Genomic DNA, 23,221 nt, shown 5'->3' with positions numbered 1-23,221 from the left:
AAAAAAAACACCTGAACTATAAGGGTGAATTTCATCTCTAAAAAACGAGTAGTCATTTCTGAAAACACATACCATGCAAATTCCATATGAATTTTACAAACACGACATGAGATTTTATAAACCCCTTGCAAGCACAACTTTAGTTCGGGGAACTTCAAAGGAAAACAAATTATTGGAAAAGTGACATCTGATAAACCCCCAGTGGGTAAACCACACTGGACGGCTACACCTCAGAGGCATGGTGCCCCCCAGAAGCCGCCGGCCCACTCTGTGTTCTGGGGTGTCTGGCAGAACTCTGAGGGCAGCAGCTGGAACCTGAATCTGAGCCCCAAGCAGGTAGACTCAGCTCAGGCAAGAAACCCGACTTTCTCGTTCCTTCAGTCCACCCCTCAGGTTCACTTCCAGCTGCGCAAAAATACCAGGGAAACCACTTAACAGACTTGGCTTTCCCTAATCTTGGTTTTGATTCAGGGACAAGCTGGTGCACGGGCCCCAGACCTCCTCCTCGTCAAGCCATGCACTCACTCCATTCCCTGAGCCGTCTGCCGGGCGATGTCGATCAGCTGGAACATCTGGAACTTGGTCTCCTGGACGTGCAGGTGCTTGTAGAGGCTGCTGCCCTCGCACCACTGCGTCACGATGGCCAGGTTCTCCTTCGTCATGTAGCCCATGAAGAGCAGGATGTTCACGTGCCGGGTTTTGCTGGAGAGGGGAGGAACAAAAGGCTCGGAGCTTCTGCCTCTGCAGACAGGGAGACCCATCCTGCCCCCGAGTGCCTCCTGTGGGCAACTGACACCGCCGTACAACCCCTGGGCTCGCAGAGCACCCACGGCAGACTGCTCCCACACAGCTGCTGCTCTGGGCTGGCAGAGCGGCCCTCGATGCCGGCCTGGATGGCAGAGAGGACGTCCCCCGCCAGCAGCAGAGACTCACCGAACTCCCCACAGGGGTCACAAGGACCCCTCATCCACGGAGCCCATCCTCTCAGCCTATTCCTACAAGTCTAAATAGTGACTCCAAAAAGATTTATAAGCTGATGGTTTTGAAGTCCAAATTAAGGCCATTTGGTTATAAAGAGTTCTTGGAAATAAATGTGAAAACAGAACCTATTTCTCCCTATGTCAAACTAAAACCCAGCAACAGAACCTGAGCTGTTGAGGTGGTGAGCCCAGAGGCTGACGCTGAAGGGCGGTGCCATCAGAGCGGCTCTTCTCAAGGCCTAACAAGCACAGGAGCTGGAAGGAGGTTCCACTCCTTTCCACTTGAAAGGCAGCCCCACAGGAGCACGCCCCCAGAGGCGGGTCTCGCCGCAGCCCGCTTCCTCCACAGGGCTGCGAGGTCCACTCTCCACTCACCGGAGGACAGCCACCTCGTTCCTGAAGGCCTGGAACTGCTCTGGGGTGGGGTCCACGACCTTCAGAATCTTTACTGCGACGTCTCCTGCAAATGAGTTTATAGTCAGTGCAGCTGATCTTAACTTCATTTTTCATGTACACCTGTCTGAGGAAGAGGCAGTGAATCCCTTATTCAAAAATCACAGACAAAAAAAAAAAAAAAAATCACAGACCTACACAGATAGAACAAATACTATGCCAATTTTTGAATTATTCAAGTGGCTGGAAAAAAAAAAAAAAGGTTTTATACCACTATCCTTCAAATTCTGCCCCAGAGGCCTTGAACCAGCTTAGCTTCAGCTGTTCCTGTCAAGCCAGGCGTCCCCGGTGGTGAGGTGACTGTCACAGCCTGGGCCCGTGAGGACGACAGCGGTGAGATGTGAACCGCCCGGCGGATGCTGAGTCTCCTCCGGGGCCAGATGGGGGGGCCCAGGAGCAGGCCAGCGACAGCCCAGATGCTCCCTTGCACAAACTCAAAGATCTGTATTGTAATGAAGCTCCTCTGCCTTCAATCCCATTAGAAACCAATCCTATCAATGACTGCTGACGCTCACTACACCCTGACATGTCTGCTTTCACAGGTTATCACCTCCTTCAATCCTCACAGCCGCTCTATGAGGTTAGCACTGCTGGCCTCACCTTACAAGCAACGCACAGAGGTTTGGTCAGTTGGCCAAGGTAGTACTGCCCAAAAACGCCAGAGCCAGGGTTAGAACCCCGGTCTCACAGCTGTACTTCTAACAAAAATACTGTCAGTCACTCTTCACATACCTTTAGAAACATCCACAGAGCGATCCTACTTTATAGGTACGACTGATTTAGAAGCCACTTTCAGAAGTTATGTTGTCCTTGTAACAGTGACGATGATAAACTGCCTGAAGCCCTAGGAGGACCTCAACTTTCAGGACAAATGATCAGACAAAGCGGCACCTTGGAGGTGACCGAGTCCCCCCCACATCCTGAGCCCGTGCCCACAGCAGCACCCCGGCACCTCCGCTGGGGTACTCGTTTCACTTTTGTGGGTGCCAAATGGTAGAGAGATGGTTTTCATGTCAGGTCGCTGCCCTGCGATCTCTGCATCATCTGAAAATGAAATCACCTAACAGCAGTTTCCATGCTGATTCTTAACCAATTTCTGGCCACATGAATTTGCAGAGGGCCCAGGCTGCCTGCGGACGGCAGAGACACACTCCGCTTTCAGAGCTGCCTTCAATTCCTGGGCAGATGGAGCTGGTAAACCGCGCAGCCCAAGCCCGAGCTCCTGATGCCGGACAGTGGGACAAGAGTCTTCTGGGTACCTGCCCATCCTGGAGCATCAGAGCCAAGACAGAATGCGGGTGAGGGCGGTGACACAAGAGGGGAGTAAGTACGTCGGCAGAGGATGGAGGTCTTCGGAGGGAGATGGGGCGTCAGCCAAGGGAAGAGGCAGTTCTGGACGAGGAACCCCAGGAACACAGTGAGGTGAGGGGGAGGAGAGAGATGCCAGGGCAAGGCCAGCGTGTGCTGCGACACCTGCAGGACGGGAGGGGGGCTGGGGGGAGTCTGAGCACGGGCCCAGGCTCGGAGCAGGCGGAGGTGACAGGAGGGCAGGAGAAGGGACAGAGGCGGAACCTCGTGAAGGGGGACTGGCTCAGCGGCAATCGCGGAGAGGCAGGGCGGGCTGGGCCGGGGTTGCATGAGGACAGGCTGGGGAGGATGCGGGCGGAAGGCCCGGGTGGGGCGGGCTGCCCTCAGTGGAACCGCTTCCGCGTGCTGGGCCTAGTCGTGCAAGCCCTGCCCCTCTCATGGCTCTCCTCCGGGCACACGCAGTCCCGTGGTGGACTGATCAGCTCAGCAACCTCAGAGAGATCAGCAGCAGCCACAGCCAGCCCCCCGCGACGCCCCCTGACCTGCACTCAGCTGAGCACCCTCCCACTCTAGGCTCTACTTTCTGGAGCTGCGAACAAGACGGACTCCCGTGAAACAGTCATCTGTCTGTGTTCCACCGTCACGGCCACCTGAAATCCTCCCATCGTTCTCAGTCCAAACGCCAGCCCCCAGGTCCGTGTGACCGCGCGGGGGAAGTCACCCACAGGCCCGGGTCGTGCACGTCGCTGACGGGGAGACGGGGCCCAGAGGCCCGCCAGCTCAGGTCAACGGCCCTGCCAGCGGGCTGTGCACTGGGACTACAGTCTGGGTCACAGCCGCCCTCGTCTGTGTGCCCCGGAGCGAGGCCAAGTTTTCAGGTCACTCAGAAGCTCCCGTCACTGGTCTTCAGGCCAAGGCGGGGCAGCCTCCTGAAGGCCGGGCAGGGTCCGGGACGCCCGCCGCGCCCAGTGAGACCAGGGTCTCTCCAGGCCCTCAGAACCCACAGCCGGGCCTGACCGCCCCAGCCTGCAGCCCCTCAGGGCTCCTGGGGTCCCCGGGACAGGCCAGGGGGGCGGCCCGCTCCACCTCTGCTGCCGCCCTCCTGCCACTCCCTCCCGGACTCCCCACCAACCAGCCGACTGGCCGCCGGGAACCAGGCCCGCCACTCCTTACCTGCCTTCCTCCATGTTCCTCCTGAGCACTCAGCACACACCATCTACTGGGCTTTCCTTGGTCATTATCCCCACCAGAATATTAACTCCGTAAGAGAAAGAATTTGTTTCCATTTTGCTCAGGGCTTCAGCCCCAGCCGTTAGAGAAATGCTCGATATTAGAATGCTCAGGAAACACTGGCTGAAGAAACGAGTAGCTTCTAAGCGGCACCGGTCAGCAAGCCAAGTCATGAACTGAAAAGCTGCCTGTCTGAGGCTCTGGAGCTGGAAGTGGGCACAGCCTCTGACAGGGAACGCCGGGCACTGAGACGGCCCGCGGGGCCGAGCGCGTCAGGACCACGGCCCCCTCAGTGGCTCGGGGCCACTGCTGAGGGGCTGCATGACATGGGTGCTAGTCATCAAACCAGAACTTCGCACTTTCCCTCCACAGTAATGTCAGAGGCAGACGTGGTACAAGCTCTAAGATACACTGCTCCTGGTTATCATGGGTTTAATAAGACACTAAGCTGGTATGATTCATCCACCATTGAAGAACAGCTGCCATCACTGATGAATCTGAAGTGGGTTTGTTTTCCCTTTTTATATTTCAATTAACCCTCCTGTTTTAATCATCTAGGATTGTCTAAAACTTATTACACACAGCCCTGCTTTCTAGAACAGAAACAAACTGAACCCCATTCCTCCTCTTCATACTGACTCAGTCAAGACGAGGCTCAGCCTGAGGCGGGGCCAGGGGTCCCCATGCATGGCTCCGCCAGCTGCAGACCTCACACATGACCCCCGAGTGTCCTCGGTTTGGGGATCTGCTGCCTCTTCTCACTCTGAGAGAATGACCCTGCTGCTAACACTCTGACAGCTTCAGCTGCTATCTTCATCGCTTTTAATGCATTTTTGCAATTGGGAGACCCCAAATTCACGCTCCAAAGGAGACTCGGCTCTCGGGCCCAAGGGGTCTCTTCTGTACATGAAGTCAGTGGGCTCTGTTCACGGGTCTGAGGCCTCCATCTTGGCTGCTTTAAGACCTTTTCTGTTTTTAGTTTTTATTTTTGTTCTGCAGCTGGGTAAAATAAAAAGCACTTAAAAATCACCAAAACAGCTGTAATTTTTAAGAAATTGAATAAAGCATTATATATAGGAATCAGAAAAGCATGGGGGGGCGGGGGGGGAGGAAGCAAGCATAGCATAAAACATTCACTCTAGAAATCATGGTTTCCTTGACCCTCTCCTTCTTCGTCTTCATTTGCAGACCACAGCTGGCTTTCTGAGAGGCTGACCTGAAAGTCCATGGCTCCTCACTCCTCTGACTTTTGAGACTCTTAACTCAGAAAAACTAGAATCTTAAAAGCATTAGATGTTATCCACATTCTAATGGCTGTCTTCATGGAAGTAACACTAGAGCAATATACCTCCTTACAGTAACCTACAAGCTCACAACTGAGAGAAAATCTACCACCTCAACGGCAGTACTGTGGCAAATCTAATGCTCTAAAAAATTATGAACCCCCAATAAAAGTGCTCAATCGGAGGAGGTTTAAATTTGGGCAACACTTAAACTGCATGTGCTGGCTTTTGGTGAAGGCTCTAAAATGTATAAAAATGATAAAATGCTCTTAGTGGGCGCATTAAAAGAAGTATTTTCTGCTCCAGTTCCTGCAGTTACTTACAGGCTTGCTGTCTCAGATATAAGCACTCTATCTCACAAAACTGTGTTTTTCTTTTCTAAGGGATCACCAAGACATTTATGACATCTATTTACAAAATATTCAGCAATAGTATAATTTCTCGGTGACCTGGGAGGCAGGCCAGTAGTATATTAGATGCAATATTCAAAAGGACGGGAATCCCCCTTCATGTAATTTACAAATATTCAGTCCTTTCCTAGTTCTTACAAAGAACCAGAGACTTGTCAGATGATTAGCTCTAAGTGGAAACCCCACATGTTAATGAACATAAGCTACTTGCAACGCTGCAAGTGTTTCTCAGTTGTTAACAAGTTGAATCTTAATGCTCCAACGCCTTTTATGCTCATGACTTCTCTCAGCCTTTGTCCATTTATGTGTAAAGATAAACACGGTGGCAACCAAAGTAGAAATGCAGGCACTCTAGATTCTGTGTGTGGTCTTGTGGGGCTTTTGTTGGTCTGCTTGCTTGCTTTTTTGTTTTATTAAAATCTGAATTTAGAGAGATGTCTTTTGGGGAACATGTAGCATTTTCAAGAAAATACTGTATCTGCTGACATTCTAAAGGCAAAGGCTTATTAAAAGCCTGACAGAGAAATGTTAAGTGTGTTGCCAAAATAAAGAAGCTGTGGCTACAGACCTTAAAATAGAAAGTTTCTTCCAATGACAAAGTGTTTCCATTCAAATAAGAACATCAACTCCAAACAGATTCAAGAATACAGTCTGTGCATTCCTGTCTGACAAGAGGTTCCCACAACCAATCCCAGGGCAGAGCAAAGACAATCTACCTTAGGAGGCTCCAGGTTTTACTGTGCTGACTGTCTGACCATGGGTGTGTCAGTTCCCCTTCTTGAGAACTTGGTTTTCTGCATGTAAAATCTCTAAGGGCCTTGCCAGCTTTAATTTGCTGGAGTGCCTGACCCTCCTAATAACAGACTCTTAAACACATTTAAGGAGCTTCAAAGCATGTCCCTCCCAGGTTCACACTATCTAGTCAATTTATAAGAAAGAAGAGACTGTGACATTTAACAAAGATGTTCTCTGGGGGAGGGAGAGGGAGTGCTCAACTCTTGTTCAGCAATTTCAAGTTATCCTGAAAACTTTTTTGTACCAATTATAGATTGTTGAGTCCTACAAAGCACAGTATGCAATGTCACCGAGACGGAACAGGGAGCCATGGACAGTGCTGCTGGGAGCCCACCTGGCCCTCTCTGGACTGAAAGAGGGCTTCACCCTGGTAGTTGGCGGGGGTGCGGGGGGTACCAAACTCACCATGCCACTTGCCCTTATAAACAGTCCCGAAAGAGCCTGACCCAATCCGAGTGGACAGCATCACTTCACTGGCTTCTATCTCCCAGTAATAACTCGAATCTCTCTGTCCACGAGGCCTCTAAAGCAAGCACAGATCATTAATATATTTCATGAACAGTTAAAAGTCTGCTTAAGAAGGGTGTCAAAGAAAGGATCAACCCAACTCCGTCCATTCCCAGATCTTTTAAAAATACATATTAACTGTAAGTCTACTTTTTGTCATTTGAGAAAATACTATTTTGGTTCCTGCCTTGCAACAAACCAGCAAGTTTTCCAGTGCAAGCATGCCAAAAACAGCACTGACAGGTATAACATATTCATTTAATGAGCGTTCCCCACCCCTAACATGAACGGCATCCTCATTTCTGACCAGGCTTTTCTTGCTGAACCCGGACATGCAGCGGGTGCTGTGGGTGCACTCACAATTTTGTTCTTCTCCTGGGTGCTGGAGCCCGGCGCCCGCTCTCTCTGTGCCGGCGCAGGGGTTTTGGGCTGTGACCAGCCTGTCGGGCTCAGGTTGTTGGGGCTGCTGGACAAGGCTGAAGGGGAGCCTTAACAGACAAGACAAACAGGATCCACTCATGGATAAGTCAACAGAAGACACAACAGCATAAAGAGAAACAGCCCATTACTATCTGCTAAATGACTTAAGCAAGTACCTGATTCACTGTGACTTCGAATTGCATCCTGAAACAGAAAAGGAAAGCTGGTCAATTTCTGCCCTAGAAAAGATGTTCTCTGGGGGAGGGAGAGGGAGGATAAGGATTTACAAGAGCAAAAGAGATTATAAAATCTCTAAATCACAAAAGGTCTAATTACATACACTAACTTTTCTTTGATTCAATTCATCAAATGTCTGTAGCCAGTATTATCATCATATATTAGGAGGACTGCTGCTAGTTTCTCATACATGACAGACATGACATTCTTTTTTCTCTGAAGAAAGCAATGCACACAGCAGACTGGTACTCTTTAAAGGAAGGCTAACAAAGTTACTATCAAGCTGAGAGGTTTCCAATGGTTGGGGATCTTGTTCCACTGAAGCTCAAAAAAATAATATTTTTTAGCAAGGGATTCAGTGCCCAGTTCACTCTTACTCCTCTAGGAGTTAGATTTGCGAAGAGTAAGCACCATGACTACATACTTTATCCAAGCCTAAAATCATGGAAAGCTGGAAGAACCGTAAATCCCCTAGTCTGAAACCTACATTTTACATGTAAGAAAACATATGTGAACAGGCAAAGGGACATGGCAAGGGTCACACAACCAGCAGGTGGCAGAAACAGAACGAAAAATAACCACCCAAGGACCTCAGCCAGGAGCTCATTCATCACAAAATGTTCCTCAGATCTTGTGGGGAAGCTCGGAAATGAGTTACATTCTACTCAGGTGAGAGGTCAAAGGTTACCCTTAGAATTTATTAGAAACTATTTAGTTGGAACAGTTTAAATCACAGGGCCCTCCCATGAGGCCTAAATCCCTTTTCTAAAAGGCTCACTTGGAGTACATAAGTAACAACAACATAAAACCACTTCACCCCATATCCTCGAAAACGAGATTTTTCTTGAAGTCCTACTCTGTTCTCCTTGTGTAACCACAAGGTGCTTTTTTTACAGAATTATTACCAGAATGCTTGCACCCTGCGGTATCTTTACAAGAGACAAGAGAAATCACAGGCCAAGCCCCCCACACTTTGGCAGCCCCATCTTCAGAGTTTACCAATAAAGCCTGGTTTTAGGGTTCCCCAAACTGGTCAGTCTTCAGAATTACGTGGAGAGGTGTGTAAAAACACAGATTCCCAAGCCCCTCCACCAGTAGAACTGATCTAAGAATGTCTGGGAGAAAAGGTGGGAAATCTAGGAATCTGCATGCTCTTAACAATGACAAGATGACTGCCAGGTGGACAATCCTTTGTCCAAAAATAACCTGAATGTCAGTAGAATATTTAGCAGCTGTAGTTTTCTTATTCAACTAATCTATTGTTTTCAATCAAAGTATGGCACAACATATTTTTATTGACCAGAATTATATGCCCAGTGCATTAGGATTTTTTCTTAATGCCATAGTAATTTTCTTCCCTGTTTTTTCTGTGCTAATTTCTACAGCTGGATTGACATGTCATCTTGAAATCTAAATATTAAAGAGAACTAAGATGATTTATACAAAGCAAGAAAGTGTACTTTTAAAATGCTGAATCAAAATTTTAAAACACAGGAGTCAAAAATGTGCTCTGCTTCTGAAGTACAGACAGGATCAAGCACAACAGATGTGCCAGTTATTCTACAATTCAAAAATTTTCACTTTTAGTGTTCCCCCTAACTCTAAGAGTGTTTATACAAGAACAGATTATATATCAGAAGAAAACTGGTATATTACTGTATCATTATCAAGGCTCATCACAATAAAATAGTAAGATTCATAGTCTGCATACACACAACCTCACAATAATCGTGTGATAACCTAAGTGCCCCTAAACGACCAATTTAGACCCCACATTCAAAGGACAAGTATGTCAGAAATGACTTGAGGTCTGAGTACTGTGAGTTGTGTCTGAGGTCACAGGTGGCCCTGAGGTTTTTCAAGGACCAATTCAGAATGCAGAGCACAGTTGTCTCTGATTCAAAAAAAAAACCTCTTATCAAAGGAATTTCAGGGTATACCAACCAAACTGACACATTTTGTTGTAAACAGAATAGTGATGGTGTTCAGTAAGAAGTAAACAAACTAGCATTAGTCTCTGGTTTAAAATTATTTTTAAAGAACAATTTTAATACCCTGAGACTCAAAATCCCACCTGAGAAACTGATTTCACCTATCAACAATACCACATACAGTATCTTTTTTAAACTCCTAAATATGCTGCTGCCAAAAGAGAAAACATGAAAGCAAGTCTGATGAGAAATATAAAATGCAGGGATTGTTTCATTTTTGATAGTCTACTGTCTGACAGTCTAAGAAATCCTGATAGTTTACAAGAAAGCAAAGGCATGAAGAAGAATACCTACTCTTCCCCTCACACAAAATCGTCTGGACCACGCCCTGGGAGAAGCATTCAGGCTGTTATTCTAGTCCAAAGCAATGAGAAATAAGAAGAATAAAGAACAAAGGAAGTATTTTAAGTGTATTCAGTTGTTAATAAAGATGAACCAGAAAGCAAACCAAACAAATAGAACATACCACAAAGCAAAGAAAAGAAAAAGCAGTTTGAAAACACTAGCTTTGGGCACTTTCATATATTCCTAAATACCTGCTTGTTAAAATCTTAGGACTCCACCCTTTTATTTCTAAATAAAATCACAAAGTCTTTCAGAGAGTTCATAGTCCTCTATCACTATTATTTTCTTTTCCCCGCTCCCCCTCCAAAAAAACACTACTCTTTATTGTAACTTATCCACTAGTTCACTGAAATTCTCTTCCTATCTAACCTGGAAAGAATGAGCTCAAATGTTAACATCTCTTCAGGAAATTTCAGTTCTCCATTTGAATGATATACCAACAGGATCATTAAGCTAGTCCGAGGATACAGTGAATAAGAAATTCAGGAAGTCCAGGGGCCTGAGAAACTGCTGCAACATTCTTTACCAGGTTAGAAAACCAAAACTCTCTGACACAACTGTCAACCCACCCGAACGACTGACTGATGCTCTCCACCACCCCCAAGGGGCCCTTTTACCTCAATCATCCTGTTGTCCACAGGCAGAGTGGTGCTGACCATGTGGACGTTAGGTGTGGACGTCGACCTCTGCCTCTGGGAGAGCGAACCTTCAGAGGAGGGGCTGGAGGTGTTGAATGTGAAAGCGTGGGGTGTGGAGTATCTGTGCTGGGAACTAGGCGACAAGCAGAAAGAAAGTCCATGGTTGACACTCAGGCCTCTGGAATGGAAAGTTTTTCGACTACTTGCTTCATTAACATCCTGGGGCAAACCCTACTTACACTATGACCTTCGGCAAAAGTATTCGTTTCTTTTGTCAATCTAAATATGCACCATTTAAATTTTTTCTTCTATTGAGGTGCCTCTGCATGCAAATTTTTAAGAAGGAAATAATATATGCGCTCAGCATTCACGTACAAAGAAATGATACTTCAATAAATCACGTCTACAGAATACTCCAAAACTTTAGACCACCTCAACACTACCCTCTACAATTAAGCTAGCTGGAACTCTCCCAGGTTCATTTCGAGACTAAATGAGAAAAGCTGCAGGAAGGTCCCTGACACTCCTAGGCCCGCCCAGTGCGCCTGCCCACAGGCAGCACCTTCCTCCTGGGCATCCCCTCCCCGCAAACAGCTCACAAAATCAATCACACTGACTTCGGCTTTTAGATCTGAATACCTCTGACATTTATCACTGGCTTCTTTTACCCAATGACACTCTCCTACCAGCCAAACTGGGAACATGCATTCAGCATAACACTGTCATTATTTGTTCAGAAGATTACTCTGGGTTTTATTCAGACAGGTTAGCACCATGCATGAATTCAAGGGATGAAAGACTTTTTCTAAGAGAAATTGTTCTATGGCCTTGAAAAACTGCCTTTCCAGGCAATTCAACATGAATGGCCTCAGAGGCCTGGTTTTTTCTTCTATGTAAATATTCAGAGGCAAGTACAATTTTTCAGTCAAACATGCTTTTAAATTACCAAGAAAAATAAAGGTCATACACTAATACATCCAAGTATCATTTCAATACAAATTCCTTATTCTAAGATATGCTGCCTTGAATAATTTCCATGTTAGTTTTACAAAGGCCATTAAATATTATATGACTACATATAAAGTGAAGTCAGATATTTTGGGCAAAGATGTAGAATTATTTTAGGTTCCAAATTCATGTGTAAAACTGAATGAGGCATGTGAACTCAACAAAACTCTGATTCTAAAGTTGCAAAACAGAATAAAGACAGATTATGTGCAAACTTACAGGCACATTAAAATGGATTATTTATATTAAAAATCTAATTAGATTTTTTCAAGATAGCAGTTTATTAAACATCATGGTTTTAGCAATGCAAGGCCATAATAAGCATTTCAAAGTCAAGGGTTTTATTTTTATTGAATCACCGTGTATCATTTTGGGACCCTTTCCCTGAGGCTCACTGTATACTGACAAAGGCAAATCTCCAAGTCTTTAAAATGTAATGAATGGATAAAGAAGATGTGGTACATATATACAAGAGAATATTAGCCATAAAAGGAAAAAAACAGGGTCATATGTAGAGATGTGGATGGATCTAGACTCTGTCATACAGAGTAAGTCAGAAAGAGAAAAACAAATGTCAAATACTGACGCATACATGTGAAATCTAGAACCACAGTTCCGAAGAACCTATTTGCAGGGCAGCACTAGAGACACAGACGCAGAGAAGAGACCTGTGGACACTGGGGGCAGGGGCGGGTGCGATGAACTGGGAGATGAGGACTGACGTGTACACACTACCGTGTGTGAGACAGAGCGCTAGTGGGCCGCTCCCAGACAGCACAGAGCGCTCAGCTCAGCGGAATGGTGACCTAGAGGGAGGGATGGGAGAGCGAGCACAGAGGTCCAAGGGCGGGATACGTGTATTTATACAGCTGATTTATGTCACTGCAGAGGAGAAAGTAACACAACACTGTAAAGCAATTACATTCCAATAAAAAATACAAAAACAAAACACACAAATGCGATATAAGGAACATGCCAGGATACCAGGATTAATTGTATTCAGTCACTTTCCAGAATTTAAGAACTAAAGGACTACAAAGAGAAAGTTCTACACTTTGCTCTAACACCAATGTGGAGTTCCACAGAGGCCGCACGGAGTTTACATGGAAAGAGAAGGGAATCCGAGGGAACTCCAGTCCTCTGTGTCACACTTTCAATCCCATCTGCCCCAGCACAACTTCCCATAAGAAAAGCAATAGGTGCAAAGTACCCAGGAGGTATCCGGGAAACAGACTCTCGCATCCGACGCATCGTCAAAGAAGGCAGCGCTGGGACCCCACCATCACCAACAGTGGAATTTGGGAACAATCTAAATGAAATCAGAGAAAGGCAGGTTTACAGACCTGTGGTAGTGATTTTACAGTCAGCCTGCTTGGCCTTCCAAACTCAGCTTCTCCTAGTCACATTTTCCTGGACCATTTTAGGCTACCCAGAGTAAGTTGTCTAAGTAGCTCAAGTCACGTCCAACTCTTTGCGACCCTATGGACTGTGGCCCGCCAGGCTCCTCTATCCATGGAATTCTCCAGGCAATACTGGAGTGGGCAGCCATTCCCTTCTCTACAGATCAAACCCGGGTCTCCTGCAAATGGATTCTTCACCACTGAGCCACCTGGGGAGCCCACCGATGGACTACCAAACTAAGTGACTGGGCTTAAATGACCACAGAACGTGAACAACCTTGACCTGCCAGTGAACACAGAGTCTCTAGTGTGCATTTCTAGGAAATACTGGCCTAATGTCCAGCTACATCAAAATAATGTTTTTTAAAAAATCTATACATAGTAGGCACTTTGCAACCTAAATCATATAGCTTTTCTAGAAACATTCTGTCTCGGAAATGCACAAATGGTAAGACTGAAGCATGAAGGACAGATCACCTTCAGCACCAAAAGTCATACACAGAGAAAAAGTGAATTCACATCAACTGGGCATCTTCCCGCCATGAGATGAGCACTCAGTGCCTGGAAAGCTCACGCGTTATCACAGAGAAGGCTCACAAGAATGCTGCAGCCAGGGGAATGCCTCTTTTACAGACGAGTGAGCCGAGGTTCAGAAGTAATGACAGTTAGTTAATGATAACAGTGAGAGTCTGACCAGTGTCTGCTGGACTCCAAAGTCTGTGCTACTTACAAAGTTCTCTCTGCAGAAGAGACAAGTTCTCTCTGCAAAAGCTACGTGTGACTACCACGAAAGCGAAACAGATGCTCCCATGGTGGCTTAATGATAACACGCCCTTAATTTTTCTAGTGCCCTCAAAAAGAGGTAAAGTGCAACTCTGACGTTTCCTATCCCTGTTCACAGGTTTTAAGAGGTGCTCTGGAATACTTCTTTAAACCTTACTAAAAAAAAAATAGTCTGTCTATATGGAATATATTTGAGTAACTGGCTTGTTGTCAGAGGGATATACGTGTTTATAGTTTACTGTAAAATCATTTGAAGACTAATGTGTTCCCTAGTTTGAGGTGAAGAAAACAGCAGCAGCCATACTCACCAGCCCTTCTCTTCAGAAGGTCTCCTCGGCGTATTTAACACAATGCAGAGCAGTGTCTCCTAGCAACCGAGTAAGAACCCTGGGGCTGCTCACGTCACCTGCTCCTGGTCTTACGGAGTCACAGTGTATCAATCTCTATTCAACAGTCCCCTCAGCTCGTTTTAGAAAGTTGTATACACACCACACTAAAACTTACTAATTTCAGAACTGTCATATTTCTAAAGTAGATCATTTCCAGATCATGATAATTCACTTAGAAAGTCTAAAACCCAGACCTGTCAGTCAAATATACAATTTGCATCCTCCAAGGAGGTTTATACCTCCCTGTCCCCTTATATTCTTTGAAAAAAGAACAATGCCTTACAAGAGCTGTCTGATATTACTCCAGTCCACACACATAGTGGGTACTTTGGTGCTACAATGCTCGTGAAACTTGTAGCCACAAGTCTGACATCTAAATCCATTTAGCAAGAACTTCTGACAGATGTCACAGAAGGCAAGCTTCAGGAAGGTTTTCCGAGCCTGGAACAAGAACACAGGTGTGTAAATTATGCTGAATAAAAGACAAAATAATTTCCTCCTTGGCCTCCATGAGGTTTCATTACAATGGAGAATCCTACTTCCAACATTTATAACAAAATTCATACACAGAAACTGAAGTACATCTGTGATCTAGTGAAACCTAAACTGCTTTACTGTAAACAACGGCATAGCTTTAAACAATCCAACAACATACATGCTTATTATCTCTGAGAAATTCCGACTGTGCCGGCCAAAGCACCCAACAGACCACAAAGAGAGAAGAGATCCGCCACTTACAAAGTTGTGTGTTGTGAGGGGAACATGATCCAGGAAATCCACTTGAAGTTCCTCTCCGATCAATGAGGCAGCATCAGTATTCCAATCTAACCGTGCTTTTTTACTAAAGAGGATTTTAAAAAGCATTACATGAATGGGAAATATTTAAACGAGGTAAAAGAACTGAATACCCATAAATAATAAATACCATTCAGCTCATGCCTCATAAACATAAAACCTAAAGCCCCACACAACACTAACACTTCATTCACACAACAAATCCAGAGCAGGTTCCTACCTCCATCTTAAGAATGAGAGAACTGCGGCTCTAAGAAGGTGACTTGGCTCAAGGCTACACAGAGTTTAAGGGCCTATTGGAATCTAGGTCAGTCAGACTACAAATGGGTACTCTTAAAGTTTTTTTTAAACAATGCAATAAAACAATCTCATAATAAAGGAAATTTGCAATAAACTGGGTATCTTTAAACATTAGAATCCTATAAAAATCCTATAAAACGGGTTAAAAATATTGCAAGAGTAGCAAAATTTAATCTTCACTAGCCTACTTCATTCTTGAAAATAAATAAGTGGAAAGGAATCACAAATGAAATGCACTTTTTCTATTAATAATGGTCTCAACTCTGTAGAACTGTTTATAGTCTATAAACTGAGGAAAGACTTAAGTGTCTTAATATTTACTCTGAAACTATTCTTCTGTGCCTACACGAGACATAAAAGCAGGTATATATAAGTAAAAATGAATGCCCAACTCCTTTCCTGTGTCCTATGCAGTCCACCCGGCCCATCTTCTGAAGGAAGAAGACCCTCGGACAGGGAGAGAACACTGCATACACAACACCATTCAAACTTCTGCCCTTTACCTACAAGAAGCCTTCAGAGCCATTTCTCTAATTACCTAACAGGAAACAATCCATTCCTTAATTCCCTGAACAGGGTACAGGAAACCCAACATGACTCTAAGTCCCGTTTCACCCTAGTGGAGAAGGTGAGGGTGAGTGCTGTTTTCTGATCAGCCCTCAGGTGCCCTCCACCCAAGGGAGAACTGAGGATGGCTCCAAACAAACGTGCCTGGACGAGCGGGGCTCAAGTCCCCCACCCCCACCCCGTCTCAGCCCCCCAGTCTCTAAGGAGCTCTATGCACGAGCTTGGGGACCAACCCGCAACTGTACCCAAACAGAGCTGGCATCTGCTTCAAAGATTTTCACTTCAGCAAAAAGCCTCCGAAGCTGAAAGGAGCATCATCAACAGATGACTTTATGCTCACCCTTCTGAGCAGATTCATTCCCTAGTCTCCTCTCTCAAACTAGGGAGTCCCTTGAAAAATAAAACATGCAAGCAAAAAAAGGAGGGAAAGTTAAGGTATCATCCCAGAATTCTGGGGGGACAGTAACCGGTAACGGATGGTCACAGACAGCTCTGATGCTTCAGGGTATTTATTATTATTACTCTTAGACTGTGAAGTGATGTCTCTATCTTTCCATCATCATTAGAAATAGGATGTCCTATGGATTGTCCCTGAAGCAAATTCTCCTGCATCTTTTAGCCCTGTGTCTGTCAAACTGCTGGGATTCAGTAAAACTGAATAAAAATGAGTGAATTGTCAAAGTTTATCTCTTACAGACAACATTCTTTAACTATAAATAATAAGGCAAACACTTTCTAAGTACCCATTTTGTAAACTGCCTTAGAGCAAACACAAAAGCCTTGCTCTCAAGAAACATACCATCTGACATTACTGCTTCCTTCTGTGGAAACGGTATCCAGCACCTAATATGTATTTTATTTTCCAATGTGATATTTAAGCAAAATTTTCAAGTTCTTGGTATCTTACTTTTCTAAGCTGTCTCTTTACAAACAAGATATTCAAATATTCACTATTGAATAGGTAGCAAGTACTTTTTTTTGTTTGATGGAAACAGTTACTATCTGAAGCTAGGAGATCCTCACTAGTATGAAGGAAGACCTGGCTGACTTTCAAGTTCTTACCCCTTGTGTTCGTGGAGAAGTCTGAACACTGCACAGCACTCTGGTTGCAGACCCCTCACCTTGAGAGCCTTCATAAGGCAGTCATGCAAGCTCATTCCATTCCGCACATTGACCTACAAACGAAGGACCACCATTAGAACAAACACAGGCTGTGCAAGCACACTCCTTGGAAAGTGAGCACAAAATAAAGGCATCGGTCTGTAAAGGTGTATGCAGAAAATGTATGACAGCATTGCTCGGACAGCTGACCCTTGAACAACATGGCTCCAAACTGCACAGGTCCATTTACACGTGGACTTTTTTCAGTAATAAATAATACAGTACTACATGAGTCGTGGTTGTTTGATCCAAAGGCTACGGAACAGGAAATACAGAGCAACAGACCCAGGGGCTGACTATAAATTATATCTGAATTCTCAATTGCACACAGGGAGGGCACCCACAACCCTCAAGTTGTTCAAGAGTCATCTATAATGGCAAATACATACACAGAGAAGACAACCAGAATGCCTAGCAATAGGCGAGTGCTGGAATAAAGCACTGAACAGCAGCGTGTGTCCCACTGCGCTGTTATTACATTACTTCTAACGACCTGTCAGAAGGGGGTCATCTTAATTGGGGGAAAACATTTTTCAGAATAAAACAAAGAGTAATATTAGATGCAAAAGATTAGATCTGATAAGAGTGCCTGAAGAACTATGGACAGAAGTTCATAACACTGTACATGAGGCAGTGACCAAAACCATCCCAAAGAAAAAGAAATGCAAAAAGGCTAAGTGGCTGTCTGAGGAAGCTTTACAAACAGCTGAGAAAAGAAGAGATGCAGAAGAGAAAGGGGAAGATATACCCAACTGGATGCAGAGTTTCAGAGAACAGCAGAGAGAGATAAAAAGGCCTTAAGTGAACAGTGCAAAGAAACAGAGGAAAACAGCAGAATGGAAAAGACTAGAAATCTCTTCAAGAAAACTGGAGATATCAAGGGAACATTTCACAAAAGGATTGGCAAGATAAAGGACAGAACAGGTAAGGACCTGACAGAAGCAGATGAGATCAAGAAGAAGTGACAAGAATACACAGAACTATTAGGGGGAAAAAAAAAAAAAAAAAAAAGGTCTTAACGACCCAGATAATCGTGATGGTCTGGTCACTCGCCTAAAGCCAGATATCCTGGAATGTAAAGTGAAGGGAGCCTTAGACAGCATTACTACAAACAAGGCTAGTTGGAGGTGATAGAATTCAGCTTAGCTATTAAAATCTTAAAAGGGGGACATCCCTGGTGGTCCAGTGGTCAGGACTCTCCATCTCAGGACTCTCCACTTCCACCAAAAGGACCACAGGTTGGATCCCTGGTCAAGGAACTAGGAACTAAGATCCCACATGCCACATGGTGTGGCCAAAAAATAAATAAAATCCAAAACACGATGCTGTTAAAGTGCTGCATTCAATATGTCAGCAAATTTGGAAAACTCAGCAGTGGCTACAGGACTGGAAAAGGTCAGTCTTCATCTGGAAAAGGTCAGTTTTCATTCCAGTACTAAAGAAGGGCAATGTTAAAGAATGTTCAAACTATCATACAACTACACTCATTTCACATGCTAGCAAAGTTATGCTCAAAATCCTTCAAGTTAGGCTTCAACAATACATGAACCGAGAACTTTCAGATGTACAAGCTGAGTTCAGAGAAGGCAGAGGAACCAGAGATCAAACTGACAATATTCTCTGGATTACAGAGAAAGCACAGGAATTCCAGGAAAACACCTACTTCTGCTTCACTGGCTATGCGAAAGCCTTTGGGTGGATCACAACGAACTACGGAAAATTCTTTAAGAGACGGGAATACCAAACCACTTTACTTGTCTCCTGCGAAAACTATATGCAGGTCAAGAAGTAACAGTTAGAACAGGACATGGAACAATAGACTGGTTCCAAATTGGGAAAGGAGTACATCAAGCCTGTATATTGTCACCCTGCTTAACTTACATGCAGAGTACATCATGTGAAATGCTGGGCTGCATGAATCACAAGCTGGAATCAAGAGTGCTGGGAGAAATATCAATAACCTCAGATACGTAGATGATACCACACTAACGGCAGAAAGTGAAGAGGAACTAGAGTCTCTTGATGAGGCTGAAAGAGAGTGAAAAAGCTGGCTTGACACTCAACATTCAAAAAACAAAGATCATGGCATTCAGTCTCATCACTTCATTGCTAATACAAGGGGGGAAAGTGGAAACAATGGCAGATTTTAGTTTCTTGGGCTCCAAAATCACTGCAGACAGTGACTGCAGCCATGAAATTAAAAGATGCTTGCTCCTTTGGAAGGAAAGCTATGACAAATCTAGACAGTGCATTAAAAAGCTGAAACATCACTTTACCAATAAAGGTCCGAATAGTCAAAGCTATGGTTTTTCCTGGAGTCATGTAGTTATGAGAGTTGGACCATAAAGAAGGCTGGGTGCTGAAGAATTGACGCTTTTGAATTGTGGTGCTACAGAAGACTCTTGAGGGTACCTTGGCTGCAAGGAGATCGAACCAATCAATTCTAAAGGAAATCAGCTCCCAGTAATCAGTGGAAAGACTGAAGCTCCAGTACTCTGGCCATCTGCTGCATAGAGTCAACTCACTGGAAAAGACCCTGATGCTGGGAAAGATTGAAAGCAAAAGGAGAAGGGAGAGACAGAGGATGAAATGTTTAGATAACATCTCCAACTCAATGGACATTTGAACAAGCTCCGGGATATAATGAAGCACAGGGGAGCCTGGTGTACTGCAGTCCATGGAGTTGCACAGAGTCACAGATGACTTAGCAACTGAACAATGACAAGAAGATGATTTAAAGGGCGGGGAACCTATATATGTTTATACATGTCATATGCATGTGAAAAAGTAGCTCTTGCCCCTAAGAGAAAGTGGTTTCTTCTTGTTTAGTCACTAAGTTGGCTCTGACTCTTTTTGACTCTATGGACTGTAGCCCACCAGGCTACATGGGATTTCCAAGGCAAGAATACTGGAGTGGGTAGCCATTTCCTTCTCCAGAGGATCTTCCCGTCCCAGAAATCAAACCCCATCTCCTGCATTGGCAAACAGATTCTTTAACACTGAGCCACCAGGGAAGCCCCAAGAGACAGTAGTTGGGAGAGAGAATATGATCAACTTTCCCTTTCTATCTGTATGCAGGTCAGGAAGCAACAGTTAGAACTGGACATGAACAACAGACTGGTTCCAAATAGGAAAAGGAGTACGTCAAGGCTGCATATTGTCACCCTGCTTATTTAACTTATATGCAGAGTACATCATGAGAAACGCTGGGCTGGAGGAAGCACAAGCTGGAATCAAGACTGCCAGGAGAAATACCAATAACCTCAGAGATGCAGATGATACCACCCTTATGGCAGAAAGTGAAGAAGAACTAAAGAGCCTCTTGATGAAAGTGAAAGAAGAGAGTGAAAAAGTTGGCTTAAAGCTCAACATTCAGAAAGCTAAGATCATGGCATCTGGTCCCATCACCTCATGGGAAATAGATGGCTAAACAGTGGAAACAGTGGCTGACTTTATTTTTCTGGGCTCCAAAATCACTGCTGATGGTGACTGCAGCCATGAAATTAAAAGACGCTTACTCTTTGGAAGGTAAGTTATGACCGACCTAGACAGCATATTAAAAAGCAGAGACATTACTTTGTCAACAAAGGTCCATCTAGTCAAGGCTATGGTTTTTCCAGTGGTCACGTATGGATGGGAGAGTTGGACTATAAAGAAAGCTGAGTGCCGAAGAACTGATGCTTTTGAACTGTGGTATTGGAGAAGCCTCCTGAGAGTCCCTTGGACTGCAAGGAGATCCAACCAGTCCATCCTAAAGGAGATCAGTCCTGGGTGTTCATAAGGACTGATGTTGAAGCTGAAACTCCAATACTTTGGCCACCTGATGCAAAGAGCTGACTAATTTGAAAAGACCCTGATGCTGGGAAAGATTGAGGGCAGGAGGAGAAGGGGACGACAGAGGATGAGATGGCTGGATGGCATCACCGACTCAATGGGAATGAGTTTGGGTAAAGTCCGGGAGTTGGTGATGGACAGGGAGGCCTGGCGTGCTGCGGTTCAGGGGGTCGCACGACTGAGCGGCTGAACTGACTGAAAGTGTCTGACTCAATGAAATATTCATGCAAACATAAATATCCACCAGAAATAAAAATCAACTAATCCAATCTGTAACATGAGTTCTTTGGATCAAAAATTTGTATTTCAACTTATTTTCAACAAAATGGTTCATCTTCCTAACCAAAAAGCCATCTCACATTACACTGCACAGTAGAGGGGGGCAAGCAGGAAGTAGAAGAAATAAAGTCTCTGGCCTGCTGGCAGGGCAAACAGCACTGCTGGTTTAAGTAAGTGTGCACACCCAGCCAGGTAGTCTCAGCTGTATAGACACCTTCATACCCCCACGTACCCAGTCCTCAGGAGCTCAGCAGGCACTTCAGAGCCTAAGAGAAAGTGTGAGCACCCAGCATGCTAATACCAGCAGCTATATAAACATTTCAACTAAGATTTTAAGCATCCAGTAAGAGCCCCACACAGTGCTTTTAAAGCCAATAAACTTTATCAAAAGTAAGGCAACTAGACTCAGAATGGGCAGCAGGGTGAGCAGAATGAGATTTGCAGTGCTTGCAAACTGCCCACAATGGAGTCCTTCTGCTGCAAATGTGACTGCTGACAGAAGCCAATCCAGCCCCTTTCCAGAGAGAGGTAAGTGATTTTTTTATTTTAGAAGTTTAGAATATTTTCAACTGTTCATCTTCAATGTTTCACAAGTTTATTGTTAAGGTTTCTTGAAGCAGTGATACCCTTAGAAATATCCCACCAACTTCCAGCTTTTCAGAAACAAAACAACTCAGTAAAGGGAGAGACTGATCTGAACTGTGCGGACATCAAGAATGAGGACAATGAAAAGTAATAAACACTCACGCAGTAAGACAGCCAGGACCTGTGTCAAATACTGTGCAGTAGTACTTTGAAAACTGAAAAGTGCTATCTGTGATATTTAGTCTTCATTAGAAGCCAGAGCTCCAAGAGCGAGACAGTTCTTTAAATATCCTCTAATCCAGCGGGGTTCCCAAATGTGGCTGGTATCAGAGTCACCCGAGGAGCCTGGGAAAATGTATATTCCCAGCCTGCCCCCTCTAACACACTCATCTGATTCAGTTCATCCTGAATGAAGCTCAGGAATCTGCAGCTTACACTGCTTCTGAGGTGATTCCAATGGTGATTAAAGAGCCTGAGCTCTGATCCAATCACTCATCTAATAAAAAGCACCAGCAGTAAGTCAGAGACACATGTTTACAAAACAAATGACAAGAAAAACTCAAAAACCAAGCAACTACTAATTATTCTAAAAGTTACTTATCAGATATACACCCTCTCTGTCACTCTTCTCTCTGTATCCCATGGATACATGCTGTGATCAGTTACCGCCTGACTAAGCTCTGGAGCCCACTACTAAGTGATTATGACAGTCATCCTGGGCTCCAGCAGTGAAGGAAGCTGGGGATGACTACAAACAGCTGCCTGACCGAGCCGGCCCGCACATGACGCCTTCCTCCTTCAGGGACCCCCGGAGCTGGGTGCCCTGGTACCAGCATGTTTGGGAACCCCGCTGGAGTAGAGGGTATGTAAAGAAATGTCTCACTCTTGGAGCTCTGGCTTCTAATGAAGATTAAATATCACAGATACCACTTCTCAGTTTTCAAAATACTACTGCACAGTATTTGACAGAGGTCTTGGCTCTCTTAGTGTGTGGATGTTTCTAGCAGAGGCACACAGTCCAGCTCTGGTCAAAGAAACAAGAGAAACTAACTCTCCCTGCTGGAACCTTCTCAAAAGCTGCTGCAGGTGTCCCGCTTTTCCAACCAGCGCCCCAGCCGCCAGCCGCGCCCCACTGGAGGCCGTCAAGGATGCGCTGACGCAGAAAACACTCAGGAACCAGCGTGCCGCCAAGTCGCTCCAGCCGTGTGTGCCCCTGTGCGGCCCCACAGACGGCAGCCCGCCGGGCTCCTCTGGCCCTGGGAGTCTCCAGGCAAGAGACTGGAGTGGGCTGTCATTTCCTCCTCCAGAAACTATCATAACGAGTCACTGTGGCTAGCATAAGCCTCATTTCATAAAGGTCAGGAACAGAGGTTCAAAATATTATGGAACTTGTCATGATACAGCTTATAAAAGGCAATAACGGGATTTAAATTTGGGCCTCGTTGTCTTAAAGGCCTATACACTTAACTATTGTGCCAAACTAAGGTCCCCCATCTGCAGGCAAACGGGTAGACGGGGGTGGA

At 45.0% G+C, this 23,221-nt stretch overlaps 1 protein-coding gene across 1 annotated transcript in view; it reads right to left on the bottom strand.

Moving 5' to 3' along the window:
- RAF1 (Raf-1 proto-oncogene, serine/threonine kinase) overlaps positions 1 to 23,221 on the bottom strand; it is a 72,001-nt gene that overhangs the window by 3,543 nt on the left and 45,237 nt on the right. The window contains exons 3-12 of the mRNA XM_061128903.1: positions 16,902 to 17,014; positions 14,916 to 15,018; positions 14,461 to 14,618; positions 12,816 to 12,914; positions 10,577 to 10,730; positions 7,563 to 7,590; positions 7,327 to 7,454; positions 6,865 to 6,982; positions 1,356 to 1,440; positions 526 to 702 (exon numbers count right to left, since the gene is read on the bottom strand). Coding sequence (XP_060984886.1) covers positions 526 to 702; positions 1,356 to 1,440; positions 6,865 to 6,982; positions 7,327 to 7,454; positions 7,563 to 7,590; positions 10,577 to 10,730; positions 12,816 to 12,914; positions 14,461 to 14,618; positions 14,916 to 15,018; positions 16,902 to 17,014 — 1,163 coding nt within the window. The remainder of the gene's footprint in view (positions 1 to 525; positions 703 to 1,355; positions 1,441 to 6,864; positions 6,983 to 7,326; positions 7,455 to 7,562; positions 7,591 to 10,576; positions 10,731 to 12,815; positions 12,915 to 14,460; positions 14,619 to 14,915; positions 15,019 to 16,901; positions 17,015 to 23,221) is intronic.

This window comes from Dama dama, chromosome 24 (genome assembly GCF_033118175.1).
Source record: "Dama dama isolate Ldn47 chromosome 24, ASM3311817v1, whole genome shotgun sequence".
NCBI classification, from domain to species: Eukaryota; Metazoa; Chordata; class Mammalia; order Artiodactyla; family Cervidae; genus Dama; species Dama dama.
This window is presented reverse-complemented; position numbering and strand designations above follow the sequence as displayed.